This window comes from Cantharellus anzutake (assembly GCF_015039405.1).
Source record: "Cantharellus anzutake strain C23 chromosome Unknown EI90scaffold_112, whole genome shotgun sequence".
Classification (NCBI taxonomy): Eukaryota; Fungi; Basidiomycota; class Agaricomycetes; order Cantharellales; family Hydnaceae; genus Cantharellus; species Cantharellus anzutake.
Genome location: NW_024067062.1, coordinates 34,505 through 48,478, shown reverse-complemented (window position 1 = coordinate 48,478; position 13,974 = coordinate 34,505). Strand labels below are relative to the sequence as shown.

Here is a 13,974-nt window from a genome sequence, read left to right as displayed (position 1 = left end):
GGTTTTCGACCACAGCCTCCGTCGATTTGACTAGCTCATTGGCCGTAGATAATGGGTCGTTGGAGGCCGGCAACGTGCTGTCTGGGGATTGACGAGGGGTGCAGGTATAGCAGTGTTGACCTGGTTGTGGAAACAGAGACGTTGCGCAGGGTCATGGTTGCACAGAACGTTTAGGGGGCACATCTGGGGAGGCTGGATGGTTGGATCTAGAGGCGGTGTCTCAGTCTCTCCAGCGCTAGTACTTCTTGATATTCTTGCTACCAAGCATCTGCAGTGGTGGGTGGGATTGGCAGCTTGAAGTCTGCACATATTTGTTAGAAGGTGGCCGTAGACGTGCTGATAAGACTAGGGAAAGCCTGCCTCTCGTGAGACAATCGCGAACATACCATATGTAACTTGTAGGAAAGGAGAGCTGTAATACATATGTTGAATCAAGGACTGGCGATAGTGTTGTACCCACAAATTGCGGCTTCGTGAGATACGGCTCAAAGCTGAGAGTTGGGTAGGTTTGACAATGATGACTGAAGAATAGTGGAGAGCTTGGAGACGTGTCATGTTCAGCGGGGCCCGAGAGCGGTGTTGCATTATAATCACCCGAGCGATCCAAAATGTTGTGGATCGATTATGGGATTGCCAAGAAAGTACAACAGTCGTGCCCTGCCAGACAAAGAACACAGATTGTGACGAGATCTGCTTGAAAGTCGCAGGTCATGGTTCAGGGTGTACGAATAGTGGTAGATATTGGAACAATGGGAGATGCGATCAGAAAGGGACCTAGTCTGGTCAGCGCTCACCACGACGGGCTCGAAATACTGGCGGCAGGACCTGAAGTCAACACTGGCCTCCCCACCAAACCGATATCGGTCAATCCAATTCGTCCAAGATTAGCTTCAATCAGCCCGAGCAGAAGAGAGAGGGCCTCGTTTGGTGGCAAGATCGACGGAACAGAATTCCTCGCGCCCGCCTAAGGGACCTAGAAACTGTTGCTTGAAGGTAGGCCCACCTGACCGATCTTCGAGTGAATCTCTACAATCGGATGATGCTTTTCAATTATCCTCGAGAATGTCAGACGCTGGTCCAGGATGCAGATGATGTAATGCGGTGAGATAGAGTGCCAACTCACGCAGCCATCCAACCCGTTATCGAGAGGGTTTTTGCTCCTGCACGAAATCAGCCTCATTGAACTAGATGCACGACTCGGCGTTGCTAGCTTGGACCTGTTTGCAATGGTACGCGTAGAGATCCCACCGACGATCAGCATTATAGTATGAAATTCCAGACCATCGGGATCAGGAACGCTCAACCGGTGATGAATGGGAACAAGAAAGCAAATGATTCGGAAGAGCGCGGAGAACGTAAATCGAAGAATCCTCGAGGGGTGTTCTCCTTAATATTATATATAGACGCGTTCAAGTCGCATTGACTCTGAGCCTCGACGTGTTCTAGCTGAAGTACTACTGCCACGAATGGGTAGGCAGGTTCCCAGCCTCTACTAAAGTAGAACGAATGGTGTGCTATGTCGTTCAGTCCGATTGCGGCTGGCTTACGGATCCAAACATTTTGGTCACGAGTTCAAACCATACATTTGTCGGAAAATCCCGTATATCGTTTAAACGTGACTGCGGAAAGTGCCATTCCAGTGGCCGTTCCAGTCAATCCCCACAGCCGGAAAGGTTTCAAGCCCGGTCTACATATAGGACATATTAACATGTGGCCCTGTATCATCGGCGCTTTGGATTCAACGTCTCTGAGAAACTCACGAAGGCGTGCCCCGATTCACACCCCCTAATAACAAATAACAACTATGAAGATATGGTTCATAACGAGAATCTTACGCCACTGGAGGAGGTTAAGAATTATAGAATCTGCGGACAACCGTCTATATGTTAGATGATAAGACAAAGGGATGAGTGGCGTAAGGACAAAGTTGGGAGGCAAAAAGCGTCGGGGCACAATCCCCAACGCGACAAGGGGGGCGCAAAAGGAGTGGCCAGAATGGGAAAGGTGCCACCCGGCTAAGCGGGACCGGGACCGGATTGAGTCCTTTGAGCGGGTGCATGTTAATGTTTCAACAAGAATCGCGTGGGTTGTTCTTATGTGCGTTTCCTCATTTTTTAATGCAGAGGAATCCTTCGCATTAAACAATTAAAAACTTTCTACTTCTGTGGGTAGCCAAGATCCTCTTTCCCACTTCTCCGACCAAACGTTCGATGTGCTCACAATCTCGCTGTTCAAGCCAGGGATGCGGATAACATTCGTTGGAGTCACATTGATTATGTGGACATCGCTGACGATGGGTTATTTGGAGGAAGGTATCTCTATTTAATTTTATCATACTTAATCCCGCCGTCGCTCACACCCTCACCAATCCAGGGCACCAGTTCTAGTCATTGCGACTGACCGCGGCTTGACGCTCCGATTCTTCAAAATTGGAGCTCCTTCACGGATGAAAAGCCCAGAAGAAATGCGCCACTTTATCATCAGTCGTGAATGGGAGCTAACTGCTCCCTGGTCAATGCCATGGAGCCCCCGAGGAAGTCGGTGAGTTGCGCTTCACATTCGCTGACCCAATTAATTTTTAAAAAAAAGTTCTCAGCTAACGGACACAGTGCCGCCTTCCTTGCCAAATATGCAGAGATATCTACAGTGATTTGCTCCTATGTACTTGAACTCTATGCCCCATTGGCTGCGGCTCCTAGTGACCGCAACGACTGCATCTGCTCTCATGCCGTTGTTACTTGCTAATGATGCCGAAGATGCGAAGGGAAGATCGCCGGCTAGCGTGGTGAAGAATGGCCCGACTGACGAAGAGAAAGGGGAGGAAATAAATATTCATGGTTCTGCACACTACTTGAAGCCTACTTTCCTTCTTGTGAATGGGTTGTTCAACGTGAGACTACAAACAAACGCTTCTGATGCACCCCCTGATATTGCATCACCAGCGCTTGCAGCCTATTGGAAGGTCCGAAACCGAAACCTAAGTACACTATCATAGCCCCACAACCATATCGAAGTTGTTACCGCTGTACCCATCAATCTTTGACAGAAGGCGAATCTTAACGGACGCAAGGATAATCGGGTTGTAAACATCCAGAGCACGCAGTGTATTCCCCGACCCTGGTAGGATGTTTTGTCCCGTCACTATCATTTGCGTTGAGTGAATATGTCGCCGAGTAAAACTGGAGTTAAACCCCCTCATCCAAAGTGCACGACAATACTGTGAATGCCCACTCAACGGACAGCACCCAAGATACGTGAAGTGAGGTTACTGCACTTGAGACAGCATTCCCAGAGCAAATGTGTAGCTTCAATGAGAACGAAGAGGATGCCCTAGGATGAATTATCGACTCCCAACATCCTCAACGGCTCATTCGCTAAATCCCAACTGATGAGCAGATTATCCAGAAGGCGTTAACCCGAGGGGTGGACGAAGGGTTGTTGAATAAGTGGACGCTTTGGGTAAGCCACTGACTCCGTTGGAGAGTGGTGTCAAAGTTGAAAACGTATCAGATTCAGCAGGAGCACACAGAGTGACCATTGCACTGTAATCACTTGGGTGGCCAAGAATGCTATAGATCGACGATGAGATTGCCAGTAGGTGCGATAACCGTGCTCAATCAAACCAAGAACACGATCGAGGTGAGAGTCGTTTGATAGCTGCAGTTCATGGTTCCAGGACGTATGAATAGTGATAAATATTGGACGGAAACTTTGTTTGGTTCCCGAGTTGAGGGACTCCTGCGATTGGCTAATGCTTCGATCTAAAACTGAGCAAAGAAAACCAGAGGACGTTGAAGGGCGAGCATATCGTCACTAGGAGCCCATGTTCGGGCGAAATATGAATCCCAGGGGCGAGTGAGGGATGAATAACGCAATGCGGTGAGACACCGGTCATCCAGCTCATTATTGGGAGGGGTTCTCTCGTCACTCGCAAAACCAGCCTTGCATGCTATGTAACAGGATGGTGTTCTCCCAAGACGTATTGGAGCTTAGAATGACTCTGGCGTGTCCCACTTGAGCCATGGCGGGTTTAACCGAAACACGACGCTCCACAGATCCTACTTGGCCTAGCTGCCACTCGCTCGGCTGCATGCATGCACGTACGGCCTCTGTGTTATATTCACTGCTTGCTTCATTGCCGTTTCTTCCAATGATAATCTCAAGCTTGCTGTGTGCGGGTTCACATAGCTGCGGCCTGCCTTCAATTTCAAGCCACCTCGGAGTTTTTGCTTATCCGGTAATCTGAGCGATTCTTACAGTCTCAACTAGGTACTGCCCCTTCAAATGATGTTCCGTACGCATCATGTGCGTGGCAACTGAGAGACTATCTCCCGTTCACTCCACGCGGACATCCCCCTCATCACTTACTACCCCATGCAATGTCTAGAAAAAATCCGTTCAAAATCTTCCCCCAACGTAACAAAGGAAATCATTCCGCTCCCAGCTCATCTTTACATCAGCCGCTCCCCTCGAGCTCCTCCGAGTCACCTCGTGTTCCCCAGATCAATATCACTGACCCCCCGATACCCCGAGATCACGACAACACTCACAGCGATCGACACGGGACGACCGGCCAGGCCGTTCCCTCTATTGACAGAGATTCGGAATCTCTTATGGGTCGTGTATTCGAGAGGGCCCGTCGGAAATTGAGCCCTAATCGCAGCAGGCCTAGTACCCCCAATCTCGTTGAACCATCCAGGCCAGCCAGGCCTCTCCAGCTGTCCGCTAATGATGCAATACTTCCTTCATTTCCCCTCGCCCGTGGGGAAAATATTGATAATTCTCATGAAACATCTCCCTCGTATGCCACACATGACAATGGCCTCAGCGTTCATGCACAATTGGAACGTGAGGATACCAGTGTGCCCCCCTTATCGGAACACACGGTAACACCATCGGCCAGCTCAGGCAGTGATCGAAAGAATGTAATCATCGGCGCTACTAGACTCGTTCTCCAAAATGCGGCCTCCGCCCTTAAGTTTGCCCCGTTTCCGAATCTTGATGCAATCCCGAACTTGCTTTTGAAGTGGCTCGATGTCTACGAGGTGAGATCATCTTTCCGTTTCTGGGGTCGATGAGGATACTTTGTTCACTCTCCCAATGTTTGTGACATGATTTGGACAGACTGTCGGTGGAAACGACGAAAGTCTTAAAGGATTGGACGATGACATCCGAAAGGCCTACGACACTGTTTTGGAGCCACTCGCGCTGTCGACTGAGCCTATACCCGATGAAGTAGTTGTTTTAATTAAGCGGTTCCACTCGTGCGTCCACTTGGCTCCTTTGCCACGCGTTTGATTCAATATTCCTGCTGTCAGGGCCCTGGAAGAACAAAAACAAAGGATCGACGCACTCAATAATCAAGGTTCCGTGAAGAGGACGATCTTAGCACCCGAAATCAGCACGAGGATAAGTGATGTGAAGGCGTGTATAAATGATGCTGTTAACAACTTCTCGGTCCGTTCCCATGGGGCTCCCAAGTGCTCTATGTACTGACTGAGTGTGTGCCAACAGACCCAGACGAGTACTTTAACGCTGCTGCTTACAATCAAAGCATCGGTGCGATGTACGTTTCCGAACTCATTCTTGGATCTTTCGTCAACTCTTCCTTTTAGCTGAACTTAAACGACTTGGAGGGGTCGCAGCCGGGCACACCTACGTGAAGAGCAAGTCGGAATGTCTTCCGAGCACCCGGGACAGCATACAGAAATTGATTCTCAATCACCTCAGAGATGCCAACAACCAGTTTGTCTGGCTTCGCGGATCTCCCGGGACCGGGAAGACCGCGATAAGTTTAAGTATTGCATCTACACTCAAAGCCGAAGGCACTCTTGCAGCCTCCTTCTTTTGGGACAAAAACCAAAAGGGAACAGGCCTAGATTCTTTGAAGTTGTTCCCTTCTACCCTTGCACGCCAACTTGCGCTCTTCAGTGCAAACTTCAAGGTGTCACTTATCAAATCCCTTCGGCGGCCAGAAATGGAATTGTTCCTGGAGCTTTCCCTGGAGGAGCAGATGCGGACTCTGATCATTGAGCCGATGAGTGATCTCAAGGGGGTGTTGTCTGGTGGTGACAAACGCTTTGCTATCATCTTAGATGGCTTGGATGAGTGCGGGGGTCTAGAGGAGCTTGACTCCCTGATGAAGCTCATGCTTCTACTTCGCGAGCTGCCTTCGCCTTTTGCCGTGCTCTTTAGCTGTCGGCCGGAGTCTATAGTTCTTTCGGCTTGGACTAGAGCACAAGATCAGGGTCTTGTGATCCCCTATGAAGATGTGGATCGGATTGAACTGGACACTCTCCGCACCATCCGTTGCATGGTGGATGAAGGGTTTCACGATTTTATCAAGGACTCCCCAGCGTGGAAACCATCTGATGAAGATCTTGATGTCTTTGCGAGAGGTTGCCGTGGATTGCCTATCATGGCTTCAACCCGAATACGTGAAGCGCAGTCTCAGATTCGGTACTACGGTTCTTCTCTTAAATTAGAGTTTGAATATCTCCGTAATCTTAACGAAATACCTATGGATCTGAAGTCGGAGTACTTGCGAATCATGCGACGAGCCTACATGCGGAATTCCTCCAGTATTCGTCAACAGGTGGCCAAGAACTATCGCAAAGTAGTCGGCATACTTGTTGCTGCAAGCTGGAGTGATCTTGGCACTGACGACATATCGCAACTCCTAGGAATTGCCGAGGATGAAGTGCGCTCAACACTAAGACCCATCAGCTCGATCGTCGATCTTCCTTCAGACAACAAGCAGACTGTCAAGTTCTACCATGCGACGGCAAAGGAGTTCATTACAGGAAATCCCATCGGCGAGAAACAAGATGAAGTATTTTTTATTCATGATGTCAAGGGGCATAGCATTGGATTACGACTTCTTCAATTTATAAATGATGTCATTCAGACGAATGAGTTTGGCATCCCCACCGAACTCCCTTTGGGAGATAGAAAGAAGTGGGAGCTCTTTCAGAGCAAGCAGAAACCTAGAGTTGTCGAAAATGTGTTCTCTCACTTGTTCTCTCACTTGGATCCTTCGCTGCTCTTTTCACAAGAATCAAATGAATTGCAAAGAGGGTTTGAACGATTCCTTTCAAATAACTTACTCTTATTCTACTCATGGCCCCAGAACACGCGGGTGGTGATGTGGTCGGTTCGTGTATGGGTGGAATGGAATTCGAGTGCACATGTGGGTTCTAAATCAATCGTGTTCCATGTATATGACATCATTCTTTGCGTTGCAGAACCACAAATCAATGGCGCTGGTCAGGGAGGCAATCAATCTTATAGGGAGGTTGGGTCTCAACGCTGATCCTTGGCATGTTTATCGATCGGGCCTTCCATTCACCCCATTGTCATCACCCCTCTATGAAATCTATGGCCATCTCTCAGATTCTGTTCGAGTCTTCAGTGTATCCGGCGAGTTTTCCGGTGGATTTATTCCTTTGAGCGAGGGTGCACGTGTGGCTCAAGAGATCATGAAGGCAAAACAGACTGAACTGCCAAAGAAGTTGAATGAACACGATGGGGAAGAAACTAATTACGAAGCAGAGTTCGCTGAACATGGTGTTCGCAACGGAATCGTGACCTCTGCAGCAATCTCTCAAAATGGTTCCTATGTCGCCCTTGGCTTTGGAAACGGGGTCATTGAGGTTGCTAATATAGACGATCAGCACATAATTTCTCGATTCCAATGCAATCCTCCCAAGCATCCAGTTTGGATCGAGTTTATCCACGGCGACAACGTTCAGATTGCCACTGAGGATACTGATGGAAACATCATGATTCTCGGTCCTGGAACAAGTATGACAAAGCTTGGCACCCTTCCCAGCGGTTGTTTCCCTGCTGTAACTGCAGTGTCGAACAATGGATCTTTCATCATACGAGTCCCACAAAATCTCGGCCAGGCTTGGTACGAGAACATGGCACTCATCCGTTTTTCGGGCAAGCCATCCATTCAGCTCCTTGCATCTCCTTCCACCCCTTCCCCTGTTCAGTCTCCCCAATCCCACTCTGATCTATCCATTCCTCAACGTCACACAGTTCGATTCTCTCCAGGGGGCCGATATGTCGGCGCTTACGACAGAAACTGTGCGTTCATCTGGTCAACAGATTCACACAACTTGTGGATTGCTCAATATCGTGTGCAAAATTTTAAGACTTGGATTTTCAACATGGGTCTTGAACCTCCTTGCCTGCATGACATCCCTATGCCTGTACTTCGTAATCCCACGTTGCCTTTGATTCTAGAAGATGGTGCAACTCATCCACCAAGTACCGAGCCAGATTTAGGGCACAATGCGGATGAATCCTGGTTGAAGCACCCTTTTTACGACCTCTCACCCAGCATAAAAAGTAGCGAGGATCGCGTTATTGAATTCTATTCCTCCGCAATGGGAAGGATCCCATTAACTGTTACGCCCCCATGCATTTGGTTCAATGGGGAAGTCGAACTTGTTGTCCCATTTAACTACAGATCAATTGAACGAACCGAAAATTCTTTCAGCGAGAAAGAAGCCTGGTACGGTGATGTGATACTCAAGGGTGGTGATGGTGGGATAGACTCGCACAGCGTATATTTTCCTCGGGCAAGCAAGGATGGAACTCGATTCCTGCTCCAGGGCAAGCTGAAAGCCCCAGTGGTCGTCGATATTAGCCAAGTCGTTTAGTGCGTCTCCAATCATTTCTCTGGTTCCTCTACCAGTCTTTTCCCTTTTCAATGCATTGGATCGGGACTTTTTGTAATTATATGTACGTTTAATATTGATCTCATTTTCAAAGTTTTACAAGCTTCTAGCATCCTGTTTGTGAAATGATAGAACTTAAGAGGATATCGATCAAAGAGCTCTAGCGTTTTGGTGGGGTGAAATTCCGCAGTCTTTGTGGACAAAACCTCAGTACTAAAACATACTAACGGCGCGGCATATTGCCCTCAAATAAAAGTGTAGGAACGTGTGCCAAGCAGCAGAAACGACACATGCGAGATATAAGTATACACGACAGGACAGAGCATTGGAGGTTTGTCCTATTCCCTTGAAGAACTTCGGAAACACTGACGATCATCATGAACTATGAACCGACGTCTCGCACTTGGATTCGGAGCGCAAATAGGATGACCTAAGGGATCATGCATGCGAAAATCTTCGGCTCGACACCGTTCACCCCACTGTCTAATGAGAGAGCTGCAACGTGGATCCGGATTCCTGAAGTGTTTGCATTCCTTTCCCAATTGCTGGCAGTTGAAACTGTGGAACAGCATTTGGCTCCAACCAACACCACTGGGTTGGTGCTCAAGCCTTATTCCACTCCTAGTGCATCTCGCTCCTCCCGACTTCCCCACATCCATATCACGAATCCTCGGATCATGACAAACCCCCCAATCAACACGGAGTGCTAACTGCTCAGACTGCATCTTCTCAGCTTTCTATATCATTCGAACGACGTTCTACGGCGGTGAGGTGATGGCTTACTTGTAGGGAAAGCGTATTGATGGCTGAAGTAATGGAGGACAGAGATACGATGTTGCCACAATTAATCTTGGCCGCATCCGCCAGGTTAGGAACTTGGTGGTTGTTCCTCGCTCTGGGCGTGAAGTTTTCGAGCATAGCCTCCATCAATTTGACTAGCTCGTAGGCCGTAGTGGGTCATTGGAGGCCGGCAGTGTGGTGTCTGGGGATTGACGAGGGATGCAGGCATAGGTAACAGTGTTGACCTGGTTGTAGAGACAGAGACGTTGCGTTGGGTCATGTTCGCGCAGAACGTTTAGGGGGCACGTCTGGGGAGGCAGGATGGTTGGATCTAGAGGCGGTGTCTCAGTCTCTCCAGCGCTAGTACTTCTTGGTATTCTTGCTACCAAGCATTTTCAGTGGGGGGAGGGATTGGCAGTTTGCAGTCTGCGCATATTTGTTAGAACGGGAATGGGAGTGGCCGTAGATGTGCTGACAAGACTAGGGAAAGCCTGCCTCTCGTGAGACAATCGCGAACATACCAGATGTAACTCGTAGGAAAGGAGAGCTGTAATACAGACGTTGAATCAAGGACTGGAAATGGCTGAATGGGTTGTGGGATCACAGATCTAATTGTCACTCTCGGAAGGAAGCAACATCTTGTACTTCGGTGCCGCGTACAGTATTAAGGTGTCTGCTCCCGGTGTCGATGTGGAACGATGACGCAATGTGGTGAGAGTGCCACCCGACACATGCATTTAACTCATTACTGGGAGGGGCATTCTGCACTCACAAACTTACTGGCCTTCCATATTGTGTAACAAGGACAACATGGTGACGTTAGCTTGAATAGCATGTGGAGATCCCACTGATCGATAATCAGCATAGCTAGCTGGACTTGACAAATGTAGCATTATAGTATGGAATCCCTGATCATTGAGCTCAAGAATGCCCACCAGCTTAGGCAGGATACCAGCTTACAACCAGCTTTGGATTAGAAGAATGAGAAGCAATGGAAGCGCCGAGGCGCGGAGGCTGGAAAGCGTCCTCACTGGCACGTGGGCAGAATAAGCGGTGTTCCTCTGTGGAGCTTAGAATATTGGTCGCTTTGGCTCGGAGCCTCAATGACGTGTCCCATCCAATCTTTCCAGAGTACAGGCTACAAGCTATCGACTTGGACTTGAGTTGACAGTCACACTGGTGGGTTTAACCGATGTTTCACTGACAGGGGATTGAATCGACGTCGCTGGTTTCATATGCCTGAATAGGAGGCTGTCACGATCATTCACCTTTGTTCTGTCCCCCGCCACAGGGGCCACTCTATCCACCGTCCGATTCTGTTTGACCCCCCATACTCCCTGACCCCTGTTCTCACCCCACAGGGCTAGCGACAGCTTTATTGACTCTGGAACACTTTCAGATGTGACTGCAACCTAAGCTGATATTAATGGCTTGATGCTATCATGCTCTATCGACCAGCCGGATCATTGTGCACTCACTCAGAAAGCGAGTGTCCCTTCAATTGTCCATCCCACGAATTGAATCCTTCGGTACTCGTCATAACGCACTCTCGATCCCAAATCCACGCTCCCAAATGCCTCCCTGAGTATGCTCCACCAAATGACGTCTATGGAACCACTCTTCCGTCGGAATAGCACTGGGACCATCGCGGCATTAACCAAGCACTGCTTCCTTCCGAATTGTAAACATGCCGCAGCTCGTTCACGATACGAGTGACACAATCTCCAATCGTCACTCACCCATGTAGGCGTGCAAGCGGATTCCACCCCCACTTCTCACTTCAAATCCAGACTGCATGTCATCCCAATATTATCAGGATTAGCGTTGGCAACCGGTCCTCTAAAGTGCGTTGCTAGCTTTCGCCCCGGCCCTGGCTACGCAGCTCATAGGCCTTCCTTCAATGCCACCCAGGTGGCTCCGAACGTACCCTATTGCTCCCCTGTTAGATTGTATACCGGAGGCTAACTTTCCCTTTAGCGGACCGAAGGTCATAGCAGGCGCAATAAGTCCTATGTGTAAGGTTCAGGTTTAGAGACATTACTTATCTTAGCCTCGGACGCGCCAGTTTCGTGACCCTTCTCTCACGCTCTGTTGTAATTAGTGCGTTCTCGCAAACGCACCACCCCTCCCGCACATTCACTCTGCGCCTTCGGTTGAAGAGATTCAAGCAACTGTCTCCCCGACAAAGAATTCTTGTTGTGAAGAGGATGATCAAGTTCTTCTTACTCTTCTCGCCCACCCTTGATCACCGAGCAATGTGACTTTCAGCCAATGATGGCAGCCGTGCAAATCGATGACCAAGTAGACACCATCTCCACTGTGGAAAGTACTATTCGAACTGACCTGAAAGTCGCAGCAGTGAGCTCTCGCAGCCGGAAGGAATCCAAGTTCAGTCCACAAGAAATACTCACATCTGATGCTACGTCTTTGTGCAATAGTTGGCCGAGAAAGCGTACCGCCCGATTTGCGCATGAGATACCTCTGGTAATGATGGGGACATAGTTCGCTATGGGAACTATCACACAAAAAGAGGGCTATTCTTGTGTGTTTCCTTCTATTTTGGGTCCAGAGAATTGTCACAACCACGAAACTAGAAGCCAGCAACGGCGATATGATACCACTCAAGGATGGAACTCGATTTCTGCTCCAGGACAGGCTGAAAGCCCCAGTCTTCATCGACATTAGCCAAGTCGTTTATTGCGTCCAGCGCATGTCTAATCACACCTCCAATTACTCAGCAGCTATTTTTATTTTTCGGTGCATTGGACCGGGAATTACATGGCCTTGTTGTAATTATATCAGAAATAGTGTAACGTTAGGATTGGTATCGCTTGAAAAGTTTCATGAGCCTCTAGCATCCTTCTCGTGAAAAGAATACAGCTTAAAAGGACACCGATTAGGGAGTTCTAGTGTTTTGGCGCATGCGATCTGGTCTTCGAACGGAATTCCGTGATGACAGATCCTTACAAGCAGAAGGTGCTAAGCACAGATTTAAAAAGGTATCAGATTCAGCAGGAGCACGCAGAGTCACCATTTGCACTGTAATTACTTGGGTGGCTAAAAATGCTATAGATCGACGATGAAATTGCCAGTAGGTGCGATAACGGTGCCCAATCAAACGAAGAACACGATCGGGGCGAGAGTCATTCGATAGCTGCAGTTCAAGGTTCCAGAACTTATGAATATTGGACGGGAACTTTGTTTGGTTAGCGCTAACCACGACAGGGTTGAGGGAGTCCTGCGATAGGCTAATGCTTCGATGTAAAACTGAGCAAAGAAAATCCGAGGACGATGAAGGGCGAGCATGTTGTCACTAGGAGCTCGTGTTCGGGCGAAATATGAATCCCAGGGGTCGGTGAGGGATGAATGACGCAATGTGACGAGACACACGGTCATCTAGCTCGTTATTGGGAGGGGCTTTCTCCTCGCTCGCAAAACCAGCCTTGCATGCGGTGTAACAGGAACAACACAGTGGTGTTCTCCGGCCCGAGACGCATTGGAGCGTAGAATGGTTGCGTTGACTATGGGCTTCCATGGTGTGTCCTGCTGGAGCCATGGCGGGTTCAACCGAAACACATGATCGGCATTCATGCCGACACTCCACGAGACTCTCGGGACCCTGACATCTACTAGCTTGGCCTAGCTGCCACTCGCTCGGCTGCAATGGCCTCTGTGTTATATTTACTGCTTGCTTCATTGCCCTTTCTTCCAATGATAATGCCAAGTTTGCTGTGTGCGGGTTCACGCAACTGCGGCCCTGCCTTCAATTTCAAGCCACCTCGGAATTTCTGCGCTTATCCGGTGAACTTCGGAACAGTAAAGTCTGTGGAGAGAGCAAGTCAACGTTGCAATTTCCAATCTGAGTGAATCTTACAATAGTACTGCCCCTTCAAGTGATTCATTTCATACGCATCATGTGCGCGTGGCGACTGAGGTATTCCCCATTCACTCCTCCACGCGGGCATCCCCCTCATCACTTGCTACGCCAGCGCAATGTCTAGAAAAAATCCGTTCAAAATCCTCCCCCAACGTAGTAAAGGAAGTGATTCCGCTTCCGGCTCATCTTCACAACCGCCGCTCTCCTCGACCTCCTCCGAGTCATCCCATGTTCCCCAGATCAATATCACTGGTCCCCAGGTGCCCCGAGATCACGAAAACACTCACAGCGATCGACACGGGTTGCCGACGGAGTCTTATCCTGAGCTCACAGTGACCGGCCAGGCCATGCCTTCTATGAACAGAGATTCGAAGAAATCGGGGTCTCTTATGGGACGTGTATTCGGGAGGGCCCGTAGGAAATTGAGTCCTAACCGCAGCAGGCCTAGTACTCCCAATCTCGTTGAACCATCCACGCTAGCCACGCCACTCCAGCCGTCCGCCAGTGATGCAGTACTTCCTTCATTTCCCTCCGCCCGCGGGGAAAATATTGATAATCTTCGTGAAACATCTGGCTCGTATGTCACACACGACACCGGCCTGAGCGTTCATGCACAATTGGAACGCACAG

The 13,974-nt window shown here is 49.1% G+C and overlaps 5 protein-coding genes across 5 annotated transcripts; 4 read left to right on the top strand and 1 right to left on the bottom strand.

Annotated features, from left to right (window-relative positions):
* The first annotated feature begins 1,623 nt into the window (after nt 1-1,623).
* Nucleotides 1,624-2,849, top strand: EI90DRAFT_3293551 (uncharacterized protein). The gene is made up of 4 exons (XM_039067387.1): nt 1,624-2,097; nt 2,241-2,312; nt 2,374-2,541; nt 2,590-2,849. The coding sequence occupies exons 1-4, from the start codon at nt 1,907-1,909 to the stop codon at nt 2,648-2,650; spliced, it is 492 nt and encodes a 163-aa protein (XP_038909324.1). The 5' UTR covers nt 1,624-1,906; the 3' UTR covers nt 2,651-2,849.
* Nucleotides 2,850-4,034: 1,185 nt separating this feature from the next.
* On the top strand, nt 4,035-5,509 carry EI90DRAFT_3002750 (uncharacterized protein). The gene is made up of 3 exons (XM_039056351.1): nt 4,035-5,045; nt 5,125-5,264; nt 5,319-5,509. The coding sequence occupies exons 1-3, from the start codon at nt 4,380-4,382 to the stop codon at nt 5,494-5,496; spliced, it is 984 nt and encodes a 327-aa protein (XP_038909323.1). The 5' UTR covers nt 4,035-4,379; the 3' UTR covers nt 5,497-5,509.
* Nucleotides 5,510-5,671: 162 nt separating this feature from the next.
* EI90DRAFT_2869836 (uncharacterized protein) lies at nt 5,672-6,109 on the top strand (the record flags this gene model as incomplete). Its single annotated transcript, XM_039053845.1, has 1 exon — nt 5,672-6,109. A coding segment is annotated over one exon (438 nt), but the record flags the coding sequence as incomplete, so codon positions are not given.
* A 32-nt stretch (nt 6,110-6,141) lies between these two features.
* EI90DRAFT_3085576 (uncharacterized protein) lies at nt 6,142-8,615 on the top strand (the record flags this gene model as incomplete). The annotated part of the gene is given in 5 exon segments (XM_039062143.1): nt 6,142-7,134; nt 7,145-7,152; nt 7,170-7,189; nt 7,245-8,419; nt 8,508-8,615. Coding segments are annotated over 5 exon segments (2,212 nt in total), but the record flags the coding sequence as incomplete, so codon positions are not given.
* A 3,040-nt stretch (nt 8,616-11,655) lies between these two features.
* On the bottom strand, nt 11,656-12,309 carry EI90DRAFT_3085568 (uncharacterized protein). The gene has a single exon (XM_039062142.1). It carries the CDS (start codon nt 12,147-12,149, stop codon nt 11,679-11,681), a length of 471 nt encoding a protein of 156 aa, XP_038909320.1. The 5' UTR covers nt 12,150-12,309; the 3' UTR covers nt 11,656-11,678.
* Between the last annotated feature and the right edge of the window lie 1,665 nt (nt 12,310-13,974).

What these genes read in the sequence shown, in the direction of transcription:
- EI90DRAFT_3293551 (XM_039067387.1), top strand. Translation starts at nt 1,907, where the DNA reads ATGAGTGGCGTAAGGACAAAGTTGGGAGGCAAAAAGCGTCGGGGCACA. An exon ending in ATCGCGTGGGTTGTTCTTAT is followed by an intron (nt 2,098 to 2,240) that starts GTGCGTTTCCTC and finishes TGTTCAAGCCAG; the next exon opens with GGATGCGGATAACATTCGTT. An exon ending in TGGAGCCCCCGAGGAAGTCG is followed by an intron (nt 2,542 to 2,589) that starts GTGAGTTGCGCT and finishes TTTAAAAAAAAG; the next exon opens with TTCTCAGCTAACGGACACAG.
- EI90DRAFT_3002750 (XM_039056351.1), top strand. Translation starts at nt 4,380, where the DNA reads ATGTCTAGAAAAAATCCGTTCAAAATCTTCCCCCAACGTAACAAAGGA. An exon ending in AGTGGCTCGATGTCTACGAG is followed by an intron (nt 5,046 to 5,124) that starts GTGAGATCATCT and finishes TGATTTGGACAG; the next exon opens with ACTGTCGGTGGAAACGACGA. An exon ending in TTAATTAAGCGGTTCCACTC is followed by an intron (nt 5,265 to 5,318) that starts GTGCGTCCACTT and finishes TCCTGCTGTCAG; the next exon opens with GGCCCTGGAAGAACAAAAAC.
- EI90DRAFT_3085568 (XM_039062142.1), bottom strand. Translation starts at nt 12,149, where the DNA reads ATGTCGATGAAGACTGGGGCTTTCAGCCTGTCCTGGAGCAGAAATCGA.